The sequence below is a fragment of the Anolis carolinensis genome, unplaced genomic scaffold (genome assembly GCF_035594765.1).
Source record: "Anolis carolinensis isolate JA03-04 unplaced genomic scaffold, rAnoCar3.1.pri scaffold_71, whole genome shotgun sequence".
Lineage (NCBI taxonomy): Eukaryota > Metazoa > Chordata > Lepidosauria > Squamata > Dactyloidae > Anolis > Anolis carolinensis.
In genome coordinates this window covers 6,339-28,029 of record NW_026943880.1, presented here as the reverse complement: position 1 = coordinate 28,029, position 21,691 = coordinate 6,339, and the positions used below count along the sequence as shown (strand labels likewise).

The 21,691-nt window shown below is 42.4% G+C and overlaps 1 protein-coding gene and 1 long non-coding RNA gene across 4 annotated transcripts; one reads left to right on the top strand and one right to left on the bottom strand.

Moving 5' to 3' along the window:
• Nucleotides 1-779: 779 nt before the first annotated feature.
• Nucleotides 780-3,215, bottom strand: LOC134295055 (uncharacterized). Its single transcript, XR_010001621.1, has 2 exons — nt 2,381-3,215; nt 780-1,183 (listed from the first exon to the last, which is right to left on the bottom strand). It is a non-coding gene; the product is annotated as an uncharacterized LOC134295055 (long non-coding RNA).
• A 718-nt stretch (nt 3,216-3,933) lies between these two features.
• Nucleotides 3,934-21,485, top strand: LOC134295052 (cytoskeleton-associated protein 2-like). 3 transcript variants are annotated; one of them, XM_062966994.1, is made up of 9 exons: nt 3,934-4,071; nt 6,597-6,708; nt 8,607-8,673; nt 11,541-11,598; nt 13,100-13,728; nt 15,235-15,457; nt 17,448-17,603; nt 19,247-19,503; nt 20,539-21,485. In XM_062966994.1, exons 1-9 carry the CDS (start codon nt 4,048-4,050, stop codon nt 20,822-20,824), a joined length of 1,812 nt encoding a protein of 603 aa, XP_062823064.1. In that variant the 5' UTR covers nt 3,934-4,047; the 3' UTR covers nt 20,825-21,485. The 3 variants fall into 3 exon arrangements, with proteins under 3 accessions (XP_062823064.1, XP_062823065.1, XP_062823066.1); XM_062966995.1 differs by having other exon boundaries at nt 13,100-13,732; nt 15,239-15,457; XM_062966996.1 differs by lacking the exons at nt 3,934-4,071; nt 6,597-6,708 and adding an exon at nt 8,101-8,493.
• Nucleotides 21,486-21,691: the final 206 nt, after the last annotated feature.

Below are 21,691 nucleotides of genomic sequence, written 5' to 3'. Positions count from 1 at the left end.
GCGAACCGAATTTTGGCGCCCGCCCCCCAAAACCAATCACTGAAAAATGAGTGTTGGATAAGCGGAAATGTTGGATAATAAGGAGGGATTAAGGAAAAGCCTAAATAAAGAACAACACTCTGAAAACAGGGGAATTCCAGACAGGAAGCAATCAGGGCCAGCTAACACCACCCAACCAAGGATGCCTCCAGGGAGGAAGCAGCCAGATTTGGGATCTGCAAGGCCATTAAATGCTAATCAAGCTGGCCAATTGCAACATTCACACTAGCCTCAAACAGACAAGAGCTCTTTCTCCCACCCTGGACTTTCCACAGATATATAAATCCCACTTCCCTAGCTTCCAACAGACCTCACAACCTCTGAGGATGCCTGCTATAGGTGTGGGCCTGGCCACAGGCCCCGAAGGCGAGCGGGCCCAGACCAAAGCCAAGAGGAGGCATGCCCAGGTGCCATTTTTGCCATTTTGCATGCCCAGGTGCCATTTTTGCCATTTTGCCTTTGCCATTTTCACTTGCTCGCTCACCAGGCCGAGTCTGGGACCCCCTGCCATAAAATTATTTTTGTCGCTACTTCATAATTGTTTTGCTACTGTTGTGAATCGTAATGTAAATATTTGATATGCAGGATGTATTTTCATTCACTGGACCAAATACTTGATACGCCCACATTTGAATACTGGTGGGGTTGGGAGGGGGGGGGGTTGATTTTGTCATTTGGGAGATGTAGTTGCTGGGATTTATAGTTCACCTACAATCAAAGAACACTCTGAAAACACTGGCCATGATCCAATATTTAAGGGCCCATCCGCAAGCTCTTGTTGACAGGGGGGTTTCTCGAATTCTTAACAGCAAGAGAGAGGATGGCAGAAATCTTTATTCTTGCTTCTTTGCAGGGCAGGTTTCCTCGGAAGCAAATACAATGTGAGGCAGGCCTTGGGGAGGAAGGGCCGAGTGCGGGAACAGAGCGAGGGGAGCTTCGCCCTCGGGGCAGCCTCTAGGAAGACATTTGGGGAAGGGGAGTTTTCCTGCAGCCCCTTGCCTTTCCGCCACCACCTCCTCCCTCTCTGCGAAGCCCACGTCTCCATCATCTCAGGCATGTTATTGACAGGATAATTGTTGGGAGGGGAGGTTCAATTCTCTTGCTCTTCACAGTGGTTGGCCTCTTGGGAAACACTTTGGAGATCCTGCCGGAGGAAGAAAAAAAAATAGACACTTGTCAATACTGGGATGTAATATGTGCCGACAGAATTGGAACACTGCCTTTGCTTTTTTTTTAAAAGGTCATATACACTGTATAATACTTTAATAATCATACAAACAAATTACTAGGGAATGCTTGCATCATTGCATAATTGCAGCCAGGCTTTGAAGCTGCAAGGCTATTCAGTGCTAATTAAGGTGGCCAATTGCACTATTCCCACTTGGCTCTGATAAGGGGGGAGGCATCTACATTGCCATATAATCCAGCTTCATACTCCCAAAATCTGGATACTTCCACAACTTCCCCTCCCACATTTTAAACTGTGAGCAACAAATGCCATAATAATAATAATAATAATCTTTATTTGTATTCCGCCCTATCTCCCCAAGGGGACTCATTACATTACAGGAAAGGCCAAAATTCCAGATGATTTCAAAAAATCCATTTCCTCACCACCTCCTGAAATGTTGTAAAAGACTGCTGGCCTCCACGCTTAAAATTACGCAAAGAATGCTCTCTCCTACGCTTGAGGCCAAACTAATGTGATGGGAACAGGGGCGTCCAAAATTTTCAGTGTAGAACTCAGTGGAATTTAGTCAATGTGATGAAGTGGCAAAACACTGCAAGTAAATGGGACACTCTTAGCAGCCATTTCTATCGGTTGATTGAGACAAATCACCTTCTCAATTCCCTCTCCGACGATCTGGCTGTATGCTCAGAACACATGGAATAAAATATGCTCCATGACTCCTTATTTCAGATTATTTAAGCAGCTCAAACTTTATTGATTATTTACAACTATATACAAGACAGATCAGATGATCACCAGACTCTGTCCGTCTGCATCGGAGCACGCTGCAGGAGTAAACATTCCATTCTTATCTCTAAACCATACGTCTGGCTATAAAGCGAAAACTTCCCAAACTTACACTCTAGCCATTTCATTTCCACTCTATGCATTTAACCTCTTTCACTACTAGATTACACACACACAACTTTAAACTCCCAGCACAATTTCACACTATACTAATCCATTTTTACCGACAATTTCTTCAAAAACTCCCAGTTTTGACCTGGCGTGAAGGCCACATGTGAAGCTTTGGGACTGGGGTGTGCCTAAGTTCCTGCATTGCTGCCCCCCAAAAATGAGGGTCCTGGGGGGCTGCGGAGGAGGACTCACCCGCTGCCTGACTTGGAAGCCCTCCGTGATGTCCAACCGCATGTGCTCCACGGTGGATTCATGGGGCATCTGGAAGGGAAGAGAAAAAATAAATTTTCAAAAAACTGATTTATTCAAGCAGTAAGAAGTTAGTTAATAAGGCACATTCAACTATTAAAACAGTAAGAAAAATCTCTAGTGGTCTATATAGTAGGGATGTGCCATCCACAAAAAATGGTTCAAAAGTCATTACAAAACTGGGAGCGCTGGCACTTGGTTTCTAAAGTGTTTCTAAAGTATACTTAGTTAAAATTTCATTACTATAACGAGACTAACGAAATTCCATTACTACAGTAGAGTCTCGCTTATTCAACATGAATGGGCCGGCAGAATGTTGGATAAGTGAATATGTTGGATAATAAGGAGAGATTAAGGAACAGCCTATTAAACATCAAATTAGGTTATGAATTTACAAATTAAGCAGCAAAAAATCATGTTATACAACAAGTTTTACAGAAAAAATAGTTCAATACACAGTCATGCTATGTAGTAATGACTGTATTTACGAATTTAGCACCAAAATATCACGATATATTGAAAACATTGACTACAAAAATGCATTGGATAATCCAGAACGTTGGATAAGTGAGTGTTGGATAAGTGAGACTCTACTGTATTTCGTTACAGTAATTGTGCATAATTAAATAACTATAATTAGGAAAACTTAAGGGGCTCCCATCTCCCTCGTTTTTAAAGCTATTGGGGTGAAACTTGCTACAATGGTAGATAACATTGTTAGCCCACCAAATTTCAGAACATTTAGCTTATCCACAGATTTTTGGTGAATTTCCAAAGTTTTCGGGACGTCTCCAAGACGTCTGGAGAGCACAAGGTTCAAGGAAGTTAAGAGTAGTTGCCTGTCATGAAATTTGTTGCTTTGCAAGTGATATAACTCTGTTCTGTTCTGATGACCATAAGCCATTTCCATTTCTTCTTCAAAGCTAAAAGAAGTTATAAAGAAACATTGTGTGATTTCTACGACACTCCTAGATGTTGATGGTTTTTATCTTGCTCCAAAGCTAAGGATGCTTGATTAACATAAATCATGGCTACCTTACAAGACAATATAAACTCTGAAAAGGGGCCTTTCTTTGGAAACTGGCCAGGGTTAATTGTAGTCATTCAGCCTACATAGGAATGTAATGCAAGAATTCCTTCATTTCTCTATCAAGGAAGGAGCCATAATGTTAGAACACATACATGAAGAATACCCCAGGTTCATTCTCTGTCATTGTCAGTGAAAAGAAAACTATTAAGCTGTTAAGATTCAGCAATCCTGGAGACCAGCACAAGCAAGGTTCTCCACATCTTGTTGAGCTTCTACTTCCTTTAGTCTCTGGAGCCACATTTGGCCCTTTCTTCTGAATATTTATTGAAATCAAATAGTTTCATGCTCTTGTTCAACTGTTTATTATTATTTTATTCCCTTCTTAGCCTGTTTTAATAAACCAAGACCTAGAAATCTTTTCAAGAAAAGCAGAAGAGATTAGGGCTTGCTGACACTATTTATTGCTATAGCAAAGATAGATAACTCTGTGATTTAACAAAGAAAAATGTTGCTTTTGTGTGATTAGGTGACTGAATACTTCTTGGAAGATTATTTGTTTAATGCTGCAATTTCTCAACTGATGAGTCTCAGTAATGCATTGTCAGTAAGTATACTTACAGTAAAACATTTTAAAGCTCTATGCATGCACAAGAAAGCCAGCAGGAAAGTGTATTTATCATGGAATGCGCTGTGACTTCTGCAAGATTTAGAATGTGCTTTTTTGTGAAATAATTGTACTCAGTTGCAGTTACCATTGATTTGAGAATCCGATATCAATCTTTGCACAATTGGAATTAATCTTGTTTTAATTACTATATTAATACAATAGAATGTTGAATATAAATAATCTCTGTTAACATCATAAACAGGATTAGGATGTAATATGTTAAAAAAAAGTCAGATAATGACCTAATTTTGGACTTAATTTGTCTGTTTGCCTGTTGAATATAATTGAGCATTAATTGTAGTGCTTCAAGGCAGTTACTAAATGAAATTTTATCAGTATTATTATTGTGATTTATACATGTTGAAAGAATATATAGAAACTACAGGTGTCTTTGGGGACAGTGTAATGGCAACTTTTTAACTTGCAGGACTGCTGCTCACATCCTTAGCAAACTGTTTAGTATAGAATAAAACCTAAGTGTATATTGGGAGCATGGTGAAACAAATGTTCACCAGCATTTCAGAATATCCATTTTTACTCTTGTCTGAAACCAGGAAGTATGCAAATTAAAATTAGAACAAACCGAAAGAGTTTCACTTCATTAAAAATGAAGCTTTTTCTTATTTCTCTTTAAAAAATACTTTTCCTATCAACAATTGCAGAGGGAATCACTGATAATAGATGTTTCATGATGAGTGCTGCCAGTGACTCATTTTCAGATGTTTTTTAAATGGGAGCAGAGCACATTGGTTTGATTTCTGGCAAAGCCCTTAACCTGCAAATAAAACTTTGCTTCTCATGCGGGGAGATATAAGTGCAGTAAATGCTTATCTGTCTTCTTTTTATTGTCTGCCACCTCCATGCCTTCTTTTGAGTTAACATTTTGGGAACATTGCATTTTCCAAGTTTGTAGAACAGCAACATGTAGGTCTGTAAATGATGTTGGACTAGAGACTGACCAAAGATGAGCTGCTTTTAGCAATTGTGTAAAATGCAGCATCAGGAGTTTCACAGTCATTTGAATGAATATTGTTTGTTTTATTTCTGAATGACCAAAGAATCTGTCCTTTCCAGCCATTTTTAACACTTTAAAATTAGCTTTTTCTTGGCCTGAAAATTGCTTACTCTGTGTTTATGTGTTAATGCACGTGCATATGCAGTTTGTAAGTCCTTGTAGAGTTACTTGTGGCACCCTCATCAATCTTTTACTCTTCTATGTTATTTAGAAGTTGCCTCTTTCCACAGCATTTAACACTTGACAACATACATCTAAACTATTTTGTTTTGTTTCCTCTTAATGCTGAACACCACTGGGTCTATTCATTGTGAGATGGTGTTCCCACCATTTTTAAATGATCATTTGTTCTTTGTTGGCTGCATCCTCTTTGGTGTACAAATACTTCATTGTAGCATAGCTATCCAGATGTTTTAAAGTCCCCAGAGGTGAAACTTTTCTCCTATAGGAATTCACTACAGTTGATCAAGTGGAGATGTGAAATCATGTTACTGTTACAGAAAAGAATATTGTGACTGTAATGCCGTTCTGGGAGAGCTAGGATAATGCTGTGGTCATAGCAGTAGGCTAGACTGGTGAGAGCCAGGTTCTGATCATCATGCAAAATCATTATGTTTTTTGCCTGACCTTGGGTGGTTACGCCTTTTTAGCTTCAGTTACATCACAGGGACTAAAATAGAATAGTGGGATACCACTTTGAGATACACTTTGAGGAAGGTCAGGATTTAAATGTACTATAGAATCAGCCCCCAACACCTAAATGTTTGTTCTGATATAAAAGTTAATTACCTTATACCACTGTCTAATCAGTCCCTCAGTTTTAAACCTTATGAAACTCTTCCAGACTCCATTCCTGTATCTTTTGCTAACTCAAAATCTTTATCTAGAACAGAGGTGAAATGCTGACAGAGTAACCAAGCAAAACACAAGCCTTGGCCAGGGTTATCCATCTTGTCTAGCTTATCTCTTTCATTTTTCAAAAGACTTATGACTTCAATTAGTATTGCAACAGTAAATTTGAGTTTGCAGTATGCTTTTCAGGCCCTAATCTAATAAAATTATCATCATGCACATTCTTGGGATTCTGTTCAGAATCCCAATAACTGGCTCGAGTCTCAAGGTTTTGCCAAGTGTTTAAGAAAAGTCCCCTGCACTACATCCTCTATAAGCAGTGCGAGTTTTGAACTTTTTAGCCCCATGTTTTTCTGATAGAAATGACCATCTTGTTGTATGGTTATATGCTTTGACGTCAACTCCAGCTTATGGTGACTCTATCCTAGGGTATTCTTGGCAACATTTATTCGGGGAAGATTGGCCATTGTCACTTTGATAGGCTGATAGAGTGAGTCTTGCCCAAGGTCAACCAATGAGTTTCTGAATCCTAATCTCCAAGAGTCCTAACCCAGTTATATTTAATAATCCTTTATTCTATTTTCTTCCTTTGTAGCAAGCGTCTCAAAGAGTTATTCTCCATAGTGCAGAATATGAGGATGCCCTCGCAACACTCTGTGTTATGCTTGCACCAATGGCACCACACATCAGTTCTGAGATCTGGAAAGGTAATTTCTAGAGTTTTATTTATTGTTACTACCATAGAGAAAAATATTAACAGAAATATTTTATAGATGCTTTGATCAGAACTGAGCATATTCAACTGATGACATAAAACATGTAGATCTCATTTAGCTCTCCAGATGTTTTTGGACTGCAACTCCCAGGATTCCTCACCTTGGTTATACTGACAAGGCCTCCTGAAAGCTACTGTCCAACAATATATGGAAGACCACCTAGTGTAAGAAGCAGATTCTCAATCATTGCATTTTCATGATCAGCATCTGTAATTGTTACAATGTATGTGTTTACAGTGTTCAATTAGATTGACAGCAATGACTCTTCATAACACAACACTGTTCATTTTTCATTACTTACTTATTTTAACACATCTATGTATTCTGGTTTGTCATATTAATTCAAACATTATATTCAGGAAGACTTAAAACTAATAGTAATGTGAGTCAAAAGAGTCCTGCTGTGGGAAACATTCCCCAATGAAAAGCCATTCTTTGTGGCAATAACTCTACAGACAACTTTGCTGTGGTCCTAGTAAGCAAGTTTCTTCCTGGTCTACTGATGTTTTTTTTTTTTTAAATCCACTGCAGAAGAAACAGTGAGAATGGCCACATATGGCATGAATGGTACTAGCATATGTCAGGTCTTTGGTTTGCAGACCTTTTGGTTTCCCACCATGCTTATTCTAGTGTAGAAATATGGTCCAATCACCATACTGTACTCAAGCTGGGCTCCCTCCAGTGAACCAGGCTGCCTGCCCAGATAAATGTTCTATTTCACTACGCTTGTATGATTATTAAAGTATTATACAGTGTATATGACCTTTTAAAAAAAAAGCAAAGGCAGTGTTCCAATTCTGTCGGCACATATTACATCCCAGTATTGACACGCCCCCAGCCTCTGATTGGGATGTCAATATGAGTCTCCGCCTCTTTTCTTATCTGATGCTGCTGAGGGGCGTTCCCTTCCCCCTGTGTAGCCACGCCCCCAGCCTCTGATTGGGATGTCAATATGAGTCTCCGCCTCTTTTCTTATCTGATGCTGCTGAGGGGCGTTCCCTTCCCCCTGTGTAGCCACGCCCCCAGCCTCTGATTGGGATGTCAATATGAGTCTCCGCCTCTTTTCTTATCTGATGCTGCTGAGGGGCGTTCCCTTCCCCCTGTGTAGCCACGCCCCTCACCCTCTGATTGGGATGTCAATATGAGTCTCCGCCTCTTTTCTTATCTGATGCTGCTGAGGGGCGTTCCCTTCCCCCTGTGTAGCCACGCCCCTCACCCTCTGATTGGGACTTGCCTGAGATGCTCTGCCCCCTTTCCACTTGGAGTGGCCCCGCCCCGTTCCCTTCCCCCTGTGTAGCCACGCCCCTCACCCTCTGATTGGGACTTGCCTGAGATGCTCTGCCCCCTTTCCACTTGGAGTGGCCCCGCCCCTCGACTCTTATTGGGACGTTGCTGTGAGGCTCCGCCCCTTCTCTGTCTGATGCCGCTGACAAGTGCTCCCTTCCCCCTCTATGGCCCGCCCCTCGTCTCTGATTGGGAGGGAGCTATGAGTCCCCGCCTCCTTTCTCCTCTGATGCTGCTGAGGGGCGTTCCCTTCACCCTCTGTGACCACGCCCCTCGTGTCTGATTGGGCCATTTGAATCTTGGCGGGGCGGGGCCAAGGAGCAACGGCTGCCGCCATGTCTGCTTGGTCTCGGAGCCTCCGCTTCGGAGGGAGACAGACAGAAAGGGAAAGGCCCAAGCCAAGCCGCTCTGCTGAGGAGAATGCCGCCGCAGGTAAGTGCGAGGGCGCCCCAGAGCATGTGCAGAGCGCCTGTATGGCTCCCATTGGTTTCCTGGGGAGGATGGGCGTCAGAGTCCTGACCTGCCTGGATCTCTTCCTTCCCCAGCGGAGCGGAGGCGGCAGCTGGACGAGTTCCTGGCCCAGAAAGGGAGGCCCAGGCCGGCGGGTGGCAGGTGAGGAATATATTAATATATAATATAACTAGCTGTGCCCGGCCACGCGTTGCTGTGGCTGAGTCTGGTGGTGTTGGTCAGTTTACATTACGTTGTATTTATGCTGTGACCTCCACCCTTCTTTATACTCACATTAGTAGTAGTATTTGAAGTCTGTTACCTTCTTCAATTTTTGTGTTGATTGATAATTGCTTGAGACCCCTGTTGTCTTTGGTTTGTTGTTAATCGTGATGTCTGATTCTGCTGAGTGCGGTTACATCTTATTGTGGTACAATAGTCTTTTTTTTTGCCTGTGTAGGTGTTTATTATTGTTGTTGCTGTAGTGGTCATGAAGGCTGGATAAGTTAGATGCTACTGTATTCGTTTTTGGAGGCCCAGTGTAGCACTGATTGGCTTCTCAGCCTCAGTGCCTGACTGCTTCTTGCCTGTGATGGTGTAGATTCTTATTGTTGTTGTTGTCATTGTTATTATTGTAATTGTTTTTTTGGAGGCCAAGTGTGAATGTAGTGATTGGGGAGGTGGATGAGTTGTGTTGTCAAATTTTGTATTTGTTATAGTCACGATGCGTTGTTGTGAGTTTTGTGGGTCCAGATTGTGGTTTTGTGGTGTAGTTGTGTTGTTACAACCGGGAGGCAAGGCTTTTGTGTTGTGTTGTCAAGTTTTATATTTCTGGGGTGTTTAGTTGTGTGCCAAGTTTCGTATTTCTGGGGTGTTTAGTTGTGTTGTTATAGTCACGATGCGTTGTTGTGAGTTTTATGGGTCCGGATTGTGGTTTTGTGGTGTGGTTGTGTTGTTACAACCTGGAGGGAAGGCTTTTGTGTTGTGTTGCCAAGTTTCGTATTTCTGGGGCGTTTAGTTGTGTTGTTATAGTCACAATGCGTTGTTGTGAGTTTTGTGGGTCCTGTGTGGTTTTGTGGTGTGGTTGTGTTGTTACAACTGGGAGGCAAGGCATTTGCATTGTGTTGCCAAGTTTTGTATTTCTGGGGCGTTTAGTTGTGTTGTTATCGCATGATGCGTTGTTGTGAGTTTTGTGGGTCCGGATTGTGGTTTTGTGGTGTGGTTGTGTTGTTGTAACCTGGAGGCAAGCCTTTTGCATTGTGTTGCCAAATTTTGTATTTCTGGGATGTTTAGTTTTGTTGTTATAGTCACTGCGCAAACAACTTTATCATTTTATATATATAGATATATTATGATACGATATAGTACAGTCTCTTATATAATGCTAATAGTGCAATATACTAGGAGTGTATTAAATACATTGTGGTATCATAATATAGCACAATATAATAACATATTATAGATTACATGTAAAACTACTAATATAATAATATATAATACTCGTATTATACTATACTAATATTATAATATATTGGATATACATATAATATAGATAATATGATGTAATACAATGTAATACACTATTATAATTGTATATTTATATTACATTACTATTACTAATAATATTGCAATATAGTCATATAGTACAATATAATAATATGTAATGTTTATATAGTGCTTATATTGTGCTACACTAATAATATATTTTATGTACATATAACTTATAAGCCGCCCTGAGTCCCCTTCAGGGTGAGAAGAGCAGGATATAAATGTTAATAATAATAATAATAATAATAATAATAATAATATGGTGCAATGCTAATAATATAATACATTGTATAGACATATGATATCAATAATTTCTTTTTTCTTTTTTATTTATTAGCAACATTTATATCCCGCCCTGCTCACCCTGAAGGGGACTCAAGGCAGCTTACAAGTTATATGTACATACAATATATTATATTATTAGCATAGCACATTATAAACATTCTATATTACTATATTTTACTACAGTAGAGTCTCACTTATCCAAGCTAAACGGGCCGGCAGAACCTTGGATAAGCAAATATCTTGGATAATAAGGAGGAATTAAGGAAAAGCCTATTAAACATCAAATTAGGTTATGATTTTACAAATTAAGCACCAAAACATCATATTATACAACAAATTTGACAGAAAAAGCAGTTCAATACACAGTAAAGTTATGTAGTAATTACTGTATTTATGAATTTAGCACCAAAATATCACAATGTATTGAAAACTGACTACAAAAATGCTCTGGATAATCCAGAACGTTGGATAAGCGAGTGTTGGATAAGTGAGACTCTACTGTATTATGATATGATATACAGTAGTACAGTATCTTATATGACGCTAATAGTATAATATACTAGGAGTGTATTAAATATATTGTGGTATCATAATACTATATCATTATACTGCAATATTATTAGTAATATTAAAAACATGTAATATATAATACACAATTATAATACTGTATTAATGTTATTATATGGTATTACATTATAATATTATTACAGTAGAGTCTGTAATACAGCAGAACCTTGGATAAGCGAATATCTTGTATAATAAGGAGAGATTAAGGAAAAGCTTATTAAATGTCAAATTACATGATTTTACAAATTAAGCACCAAAACATCATGTTTTACAACACATTGACAGTAAAAGCAGTTCAATACACAGTAAAGTTATGTAGTAATTACTGTATTTATGAATTGACTCCAAAAACTTTGGCTACTAACAAACTGACTACAAATAAAAGTAGAATTGCATAAAATGAATTTACAGTAACAACTTTGTTGGAAATTAAATCCATAAAGAGTTCAGTCCTTGCTGCCAAGAGAAACAGCTGTGGATCCAGGCGGGTGGCAGACTGTGTCGGATAATCCAGAGTGTTGGATAAGTGAGACTCTACTGTACATAACAAATAACTAGTAGAGGCTTGAAAAAGGTTGCTATTTTTAATGGGGTACCTGGATCTCAGAATCCTTTCTTCCCCCAAATAGGCCCTACTTGAAGGACAGGACCAATGGGCAGGCCTTGGCTCCCTCCAGACCGGACTCGGTAAGTGGACCCCAAGGAATGCTATTGTGGGTTTTTTTGGGGGGCGGGGTTCTTCCCTTATTTTGGGGACACCAGAGTCTGGAGGGAGGGAGACGAGGTTGTGTTCAGGCTCCTGAGCCGCATGGTTTCTCTGAAGGCTGGGTTGTTGTATGTTTTCCGGGCTGTCTGGTCATGTTCCAGAAGCATTCTCTCCTGACGTTTCACCCACATCTATGGCAGGCATCCTCAGAGGTTGTGAGGTATATGGAGAAACTAAGCAAGGAAGGTTTATATATCTCTGGGGGGGGGGGGGGGGAGAGAACTCTTGTCTGTTGGAGGCCAGTGTGAATGTTGTAATTAATCACCTCAAATTCGCATTAAATGGCCTTCCCAGCTTCACCTCCTGGCCTGGGGGAATCCTTTGTTCAGAGTCGTTAGCTGCCCCTGATTGATTCCTGTTTGGAATTCTTCTGTTTTCAGAGTGCTGCTCCTTAATATTTACTGTTCTGATTTTGGAGTTTTTTTTAATACCGGCAGCCAGATTGTGTTCATTTTCATGGTCTCCTCCTTTCTGTTGAAATTATCCACATGTTTGTGGTTTTCAGTGGCTTCTCTGTGTAGTCTGTAGCATGTGGACAACTTCAACAGAAAGGAGGAACCAGAAAGGAGGAAACCCACATCTATGGCAGGCATAGATACCTCACAACCTCTGAGGATGCCTGCCATCGATGTGGGTGAAACGTCAGGGTGGGAGAAAGAAAGAATTCTTGTCTCTTGGGAGCAAGTCAGAATATAAATGTACCGTGTTTCCCTGAAAATAAGACAGTGTCTTATATTAATTTTTGCTCCCAAAGATGTGCTAGGTCTTATTTTTAGGGGATGTCTTATTTTTCCATGAAGAAGAATTCACATTTATTGTTGAACAAAAAAATGAACATTTATTATATACTGTACAGTAGTTGTCATCACAAACCAGCATAACCAGACAAACTGTGAATCCTATCAAGAATTTCTTGTGACTACCATTATTTCCATGTACAACTGGTATGTACATTTATCAATCCTAAATGCTCTGGTGTTCTGTTTGGCAGGCGCTGGGCATGCTTCCAAACAAAAACATTGCTAGGTCTTACTTTCGGGGGAGGCCTTATATTTAGCAATTCAGCAAAATTTCTACTAGGTCTTATTTTTCGGGGATGTCTTATTTTCGGGGAAACAGGGTAGTAAATAAAATAAATAGTAAATATTTCAATTAGCCAGCTTGATTAGCATTGAATAGCCTTGCAGCTTCAAAGCCTGCCTGCTTCCTGCCTGTGTGAATACTTTGTTGGGAGGTGTTCGCTGGCACTGACTGTCTCTTGTCTCACAACCTCTGAGGATGTCTGCCATAAATGCAGGTGAAATGTTTGGAGGTAATGCTTCTGGAACATGGCCAGGCAGCCTGGAAAACTCACAGCAGCCCTGTGATCCCGGCCATGAAAGCCTTCGACAACACTCTTTGAAGGCTGTTCTTTCTTTCCAGGTGGCCAGGACGAAGCACAGGGAAGCCGCCCCAAGCAAACCCAAGGCGGCCCCCGTCAAGAAAGCGGTGCCCGGAGCGCCCCACCGCCCTGCGACAAAGGAGCCCCCAGCGGCTGGGTCCCGCTTTCCCCGGGAGCCCCCCTCCCAAACCCACCCTGAGAAGCCACTCAGGAATGACCACAACAAAGGAAAACAGAAGGCAGAGGATGGGAAAGAGAATGCCGTTGTTGGAGTGACCGCAGTCCGACCGACTCAAAAGAGGGCTGTTTCCAGACCGGCGTTTGGAAGCCATGCATCCAAGCAATCTGTACATTTGGGGAGTAAGGGGACATTCTCCCTGAACTCAGCAAATCCTAAAAAGAAGCACCAAACTCCCCCGCCAGGCAAGAAGCCCTCCGCCCATCCAAGGAGCCATTCGGCTGCACCCAAAAGCGGAGCCGAGAGGAAGCAAGGCAACTTCAGGCAACAGCCGAGGACCCCCAATGCAAAGCCTAGACCCCGGACCTCTGCCGTCCACACAGCTCCTGCCTCTGGGGGGCTCCGAAATGGCAGGAGAGAGCCCCCCAAACCCAAGCACCCGGATGTGGGCCCAGGCCAAGAGCTCAAGACCCCTTCTGCTCCCGACCGGAGGCAAGTGCGGCAAGTTGCCTTTGCAATTTAGCAACAATAACACTGTGTCACACACACATGGGCAAACTTAGGCCCTTCGGGTGTTTTGGACTTCAACTCCCACAATTCCTAACAGCCGGTAGGCTGTTAGGAATTGTGGGAGTTGAAGTCCAAAACACCAGGAGGGCCCAAGTATGCCCATACCTGATGTAACACAATTTTTGTTTTGTTTTGTCAAGCCTAAAAACATGTTTTAAATTGACGGTATATTTCCTGGTGTGCTGGAAACCACTCTAAGTCCCTTGAGATAGGGCGGTATATGAATAAATTATTATTATTATTATTATTGACAAAATGACATAGTATGACACAGCAAACAAGATAGATATGCTGGATTTTGTATCACAAAATCACAAGTCGAACGCTTCCCAAGCGTTTAGGACTGTGTGATCATTATTATTATTATTATTATACCATTATTATTATTATTATTATTATTATTATTATTATTATTGACACAATGACATAGTATGACACAGCAAACAAGATAGATATGCTGGATTTTGTATCACAAAATCACAAGTCGAACGCTTCCCAAGCGTTTAGGACTGTGTGATGTATTTTCGGATGATGCACTATTATTACTACTACTACTACTATTACTATTATTAATTATTATTCAACAATACAATATCTCATCTTTGCGCCTCAACCAATGCAACCTAGTTTGCAGCAGCCACAAAAACCATGGTGACTTGACCCATTCAACACAAAAGTGACGTTTCTAGAGTAGAACTGCTGGGCTGTGGCACAGCTGGCTAGTAACCAGCTGCAATAAATCACTACTAACCGAGAGGTCATGAGTTCGAATCCCGGGTCAGGTTAAGCCCCTGACCATTAAATAGCCCAGCTTGCTGTTGACCTATGCAGCCCCGAAAGACAGTTGCATCTGTCAATTAGGGAAATTTAGGTACACTTTATGCAGGAGGCTAATTTAACTAATTTACAACATCATAAAACTGCCAGCAAAACACGAGGAAAGGAATGAGGAAGTACAGCCACTAGTGGATGGTGAAGCAACAGCTCCCCCTGTGGCCGGAATCGTGAAGCTGGAAAAATGTTAAAAATGCCTCTGAGTCTGTCTAATGTATGTTGTTTGTCTGTTGGCATTGAATGTTTGCCATATATGTGTTCATTGTAATCCGCCCTGAGTCCCCTTCGGGGTGAGAAAGAAGGGCGGAATATAAATACTGTAAATAAATAATAAATAAATTAAACAGGAAATATCACTTTCAAACCTGGAGCAGAAAAAAATTCAAAGTTTGTTACATAGTGCAATCAGTGTACTGAGGGAGCGAGATGGGAAGGTGCAACCAGGTAGAGCTTGAAATGGGAACCCAAGAGGCTTATATTCACCCGTGAGGCTTCCCTGGGGTGGGATCGGGGCCTCCCGTGAGCCCTTGTCTCCTCAGGAGCAAGGCAGGGGTCCTTCTCGTAGTGACGGTACACCTTCTTCTGCCTCCTTAGGAAGCTGCTGGAGGACTGGGTGGCGTCCCGAGGAAGGACCTACAAGAGGCCCCCCATGCGCCCCGCTGCCCCGAAGCCTCCGAAGGCAAAGTCCAGCCTGAACCTCGCCTTCTGGGGCTCCTTGGAGGAGGAGGAGGAGAAAGAGGAAGCGGAGAAGGAGGAGCAGCACCTGGCCAACGAGATCACACACACCTTGGCAGAGTGCCGGAAGCTGGCCGAAGAGGTAGGTGACCGGAGTGGGGGGCTTCCCCGGTTCAGGCCCAGACTATTTAAAAAATGGCATCTCCACATACAAACCAGCACAAGCACTGCGGTCTGCAGAGGAGGCCGTGCTCTCGGTCCCACCACCATCCTAAGCTCAAACTAAAAACGTCCCCTTTTTCCTCTCCTTTAAAAAGCTTTTAAAAAAACCATTTATGCAGTTTAGCTTACGGAGAGGAAGACTAGTACACCTCTATATATATATCCTCGTCTAGATATTGTACACCTACCTCAACCCATACGAAGCCGTCATATACTTTATAATATATGCACTTAGAATCATAGAATAGTAGAGTTAGAAGAGACCTCATGGGCCATCCAGTCCAACCCCCTGCCAAGAAGCAGGAAATCGCATTCAAAGCACCCCCGACAGATGGCCATTCCACTCTTTACATTCCACTCTATCTCCCCGAGGGGATTCGGGGAGGATTACAGAACACATATATGCTATACTACGGGCCGGCAGAACGTTGGATAAGCGAATATGTTGGATAATAAGGAGAGATTAAGGAAAAGCCTATTAAACATTAAATTAGGTTATGATTTTACAAATTAAGCCCCAAAACATCATGTTATACAACAAATTTGACAGAAAATGTAGTTCAATACACAGCAATGTTATGTAGGAAATACTGTATTTACAAATTTGGCACCAAAATATCACGATGTATTGAAGACATTGACTACAAAAATGCATTGGATAATCCAGAACGTTGGATAAGCGAGTGTTGGATAAGTGAGACTCTATTGTAATATTATAATGTAATACAAAATAATATTTATACAGTATTATAATGGTATATTTATATTACATGCAATATTACGAATAATATTACAATATAGTGGTATAGTACAATATAGTATATAGCCGGGCTGTGATGCAGGCTGTTGAGCAACCAGCTGCAACAAATCACTCTGACCAAGAGGCCATGAGTTCGAGGCCAACTCGGAGCCCCGTGTTTGTCTCTGTCTTTGTTCTATGTTAAGGCATTGAATGTTTGCCTTATATGTGTAATGTGATCCTCCGTGAGTCCCCTTCGGGGTGAGAAGGGCGGAATATAAATACTGTAAATAAATAAAATAAATCAATCTATATATATAAAAGAGTGATGGCATCAGGGCAGCGGACAAAACAACAAAACTACAGGCCACCCAACCTCGAAATTTGACAACACAACCCATCATTCACGGCTCTAAGTTGATACAACAAAAAGAAAAGAAAAATAAAGTCCTAATTACAGGGAGAGGAATAATAGTTTTTATCCAATTGCTGCCAGTTAGAAGGCTAAGCTCCGCCCACTTGGTCTCCTAGCAACCTACTCAGCCCAGGGGACAGGCACAGTTAGTCCTCACTTAGGCCTCTTCCACAGATTATCAGATTTTAACTGGATTATATGGCAGTGTAGACTCAAGGCCCTTCCACACAGCTATATAACCCATTTAGAATCTTATATTATCTGCTTTGAACTGGATTATCTTGACTCCACACTGCCATATAATCCACTTCAGTGTGCATACTAAACATAAAGACTACCATACAACAGACATTCAATACTACCACTACCTCAACAATTTCTCACCAACACCACCAGACAATGCCACAGCAACGCGTGGCCGGGCAAAGCTAGTAGTAATATATATTGCTTATATTGTGCTATACGAATAATATAATATACTGTATGTACATATGACTTGTGAGCCGCCCTGAGTCCCCTTCGGGGTGAGAAGGGCGGGATATAAATGTCACTAATAAATAATATATAAATAAATGGCAAACATTTACTGCTGTTATACAGTTAGCAAGGACAGACAATACATAAACAGAAGTGAAGGCAGTTCCCATTTTTTCCATTTCTGGCACCTGGGGGAACCCTGTGGGCACCTATTCAAGACCCCTTATCTCCTTGTGCCCATTCCCTGATTCCTTCCGTCCTCCTTCTCTCCGTCTTCAGGGCCTTCCTGAAGAGCAGATCCTCGCAGCGCTGACCCGCATCCCGCAAGTGGAGAGGTTTGCCCAGTTCTGGGTCTGCAAAGCCACGCTAGAGGCGCAGAGGGGCTCCTTGGACGTGGCAGGGCTCTACGAAGCCGCCCTCTCCGCTGGGGCCACGGTGAGTGGAGGCCTCGGGGCTCAAAAAGCAGTCAGAGAGCAGCAGCAGCAGCAACATATACCAGTTTGACAGAGCAATAGCAAAGCAGCAGAGCAAACGAGCTTCAGCAACTCACGGAGCAGAGTCAAGCTTAAGCTTTATTGAAAAGAACTACTGTACATTTCTGTCTAAGAAATATATACCATATATATGGTGGCACAGTGTGTTAAAGCACTGAGCTGCTGGACTTGCCGACCGAAAGGTTGCAGGTTCAAATCCTGGGAGCGGAATGAGCGCCCGCTGTTAGCCCCAGCTCCTGCCAACCTAGCAATTCGAAAACATGCAAATGTGAGTAGATAAATAGGTACTGCTCCGTCGGGAAGGTAACGGCGCTCCATGCAGTCATGCCTATGGCCACATGACCTTGGAGTTGTCTATGGACAATGCCGGCTCTTCGGTTTAGAAATGGAGATGAGCACCAACCCCCAGAGTATGAGTAGATCAATAGGTACCGCTCTGGCGGGAAGGTAACGGTGTTCCATGCAGTCATGCCAATGGCCACATGACCTTGGAGGTGTCTACGGACAACGCCGGCTCTTTGGCGTAGAAATGGAGATGAGCACCAACCCCCAGAGTGTGAGTAGATCAATAGGTACCGCTCCGGTGGGAAGGTAACACTGGCGCTCCATGCAGTCATGCCAGCCACATGACCTTGGAGGTGTCTACGGACAACGCCGGCTCTTCGGCTTAGAAATGGAGATGAGCACCAACCCCAAGAATCGGTCACGACTGGACTTAACGTCAGGGAAAACCTTTACCTTTTATACTCGAGTATAAGCCAAGGCACCTAATTTTACAACAAAAAAACTGGGAAAACATTGACTCCAGTATAAGCCGAGATACCAATAAAATTACATTAATTGAGGCCTCAGTAATTTAAATGTTTTTGGATCTTTACATCAAACTGTAATTTAAGATAATGTAAATGTGCTTATGTATCCTTTTAATAATAATAGAGTGAAATAATAAATGTAACAATACCAATAATAATAGAGAAAAATAATTAATATACCATATATACTTGAGTATAAGCTGACCTGAATATAAGCCCACCAGGACCCTCACCCGAGCATAAGCCGAGGAAGGTTTTTTTCAGTCCTAAAAAAGGGCTGAAAAACTAGGCTTATACTCAAGTATATACAGTAGCTCTCTAGGTTGATGTGGGTTTTCTGGGCTGTCTGGCCATGTTCCAGAAGCATTCTCTCCTGACGTTTCACCCACATCAATGGCAGGCATCCTCAGAGGTTGTGAGGTCTGTTGGAAACTAGGCAAGTGGGGTTTATATATCCAGGGTGGGAGAAAGAATTCTTGTCTATTGGATACAAATATGAATGTTGCAACTGGCCCCCTTGATTAGCATTGAATAGCATTGCAGCTTCAATGCCTGGCTGCTTTCTGCCTGAGGGAATTGTTTCCTGTCTGGAATTCCCCTGTTTTCTGAGTGTTGTTCTTTATTTTAGAGTTTTTTTGTAAACGCTGCAAAGCCAATCAATTGTAATGTAGCAAAATGGTGAGGATGAACCCAGCCGCAGCTGCACCCGCATCCACACCTGCCCAACCTGTAGCTACGAAGGAGTAGTTTCTCATTCTTCCTCTTGTTGCAGCCGCTGCAGGAGCTGCGAGATGCTGTCACGGGTATTTTGAAGAATGTCAAGGCACCGTCCAGGGGTGAGCGTGCCATGGGATCCCTTTGCACGAGAGACCCGGAGCCTGTGAGCCCTTCTGGAGTGTGTTTCCCTTCGACCCCTGCAGCCAGCCCTGTTCCAGAGGAAGATGTGGACCCTCCCCAGACTCCTCAGCAAAGCCCACCGTGGGCTAAGCCCTGCTCGGCCATCAAGCTCCAGATCCTTTCCCTGCCCAGGTGAGACCCCCATACACACAGACCTTGCCCTTTGCTCCCCTCTTTCCCCAATGAGAAGCCATCTCCCCACTCAGTGCCCTTGGCTGCCTTCCTGACTGGCCACCTATGTTGGCTGAGTAGGCCTATTAACAAAAGACCCTTCCCATAAACGTACAGCAGAGTAACTTATTAACTGCAGCATCACCCAGCACCAGTAGCCAAAAGTGATAGAAAGAACAAAAACACAGACCAATGTTATCTCGTGCTTTGGAGACTTTTTGTTATAGCAAAATTATATAGTTGCAGTAATTACAAAAACAAGATTTCCACAACACAAAGTTCTTTATACAGTAGAGTCTCACTTATCCAACATTCACTTATCCAACGTTCTGGATTATCCAAGGCAATTTTGTAGTCAATGTTTTCAATACATCATGATATTTTGGTGCTACATTTGTAAATACAGTAATTACTACATAGCATTACTGCATATTGAACTACTTTTTCTGTCAAATTCGTTGTATAACATGATGTTTGGGTGCTTAATCTGTAAAATCATAACCTAATTTGGTGTTTAATAGGCTTCTCCTTAACCTCTCCTTATTATCCAACATATTCGCTTATTCAGCGTTCTGCCGACCCGTTATGTTGAATACTTGAGACTCTACTGTACTTCCTTGCTTCCACGCTGGGCTTCTTTCTCATGCAAATAAAACAGTTTCGCTTTCACAGAGCCTCCTCTCACACCAAACTTACACAGGAGCTTCACACATGAGGAACTTCAACCTGGGGCTTTTTTCACCGAAGCTTCACGCTGAGGCCTACCTCACACTGAGGCATTCTCTCACACACTTGAGTTCTACCTCATACTCCTCAGGACGACACTAGCTTTTTTAACCCTTTCAGTGCTTGACTCACATTTTTGTAATTAAAAATATCTAGTTAATATTTAATATTTCTGACAACCGGAGGGAGGGAGAGAGAGAGAGAGGAAAGAAGAAAGGAGTGTGTGAGAGAGAAAGGAAGGGATGGACTTCTCCGCTCTCTGCCTTCCAGGTCCAGCAAGCGAAGCCCTTGGCCAGAGGTGAGACTCCTGACCCCCGTGCGACGGTCCCTGCGCATTGAAGGCGCCACCGCTTCCTACCCACAGATGCTGAGGGACCACGACCCTGTCGTCTCCTCCCTGGAGGAAATCGTGGCCGCAGACCACGGGAGCCAATTCCTCTTCCGCAGCAACACAGCTCTGCCCAGAGCGGTGAGAGTGGCCGACTTTGTGACTGGACGGGCCACCTGTGGGCACAATGCCACCCCGGCCACGACGAAAGCATCATTGCCACGTTGAGGAGTGTTCACACCACCTCCTTTCCTCCCAGCCTCCTTCTTTCTCTTTCTTTGTAAACAAGACTGGACCCACAGCATTGTTCTCTGAAGCCCTTTTGGAAACATGTCCGTCTTTATTCTTCAATCCATCAATCAGTGTGGCCAGAATCCCTGGGTTGCTGTGAGTTTTCCGTGCTGTCTGGCCATGTTCCAGAAGCATTGTCTCCCGACGTATCGCCCACATCAGCAACCCAATCAATCAGCCTTTATTACAAGGAGGAAAAGTGCACAGCAGATTCCTAAACTGATGAGGCCCACTTAAGAACAGGATGAGTTCAATGCTAAATGCATACAAACAAGGAAAAAACACTGCAAATCTATACAAGGCAAGTTTCAGCCTGGGTTTAATACAGGAAGTTGTCTTATCCCGGCTACTTCAGAGAGAAACTTTGCAACAACCAGGGCCACATGGTGGAAACTATCACTAGTACAAACCTCACATGAAATTGGGCTGATCAAATCAGGGGGTATTATGAAATTGTGGTGTTACGTTGGCCGTTTACTGCTACATTTTGTTTCTGCACTTTGTGTATTTTGCATGTTGTATCTTGAGTGCTCTGTGAGCCGCCCTGAATCCCTCTGGGAGATGGTGGCAAGGTACAAATAAAATATTATTATTATTACAGTAGAGTTCCGCTCATCAGATACACCGTATTATCCAACCAGGGCCGGCCCAAAGTAATTTTCAAGTGTAGGCGAACCGAATTTTGGCGCCCGCCCCCCAAAACCAATCACTGAAAAATGAGTGTTGGATAAGCGGAAATGTTGGATAATAAGGAGGGATTAAGGAAAAGCCTAAATAAAGAACAACACTCTGAAAACAGGGGAA

Coding starts and splice junctions, on each gene's coding strand:
- LOC134295052 (XM_062966994.1), top strand. CDS start 4,048: ATGAGTCTCAGTAATGCATTGTCA. Junction 6,709..8,606: donor CAGTTCTGAGATCTGGAAAG/GTAATTTCTAGA, acceptor TTCCTTCCCCAG/CGGAGCGGAGGCGGCAGCTG. Junction 15,458..17,447: donor GCCGGAAGCTGGCCGAAGAG/GTAGGTGACCGG, acceptor CTCCGTCTTCAG/GGCCTTCCTGAAGAGCAGAT.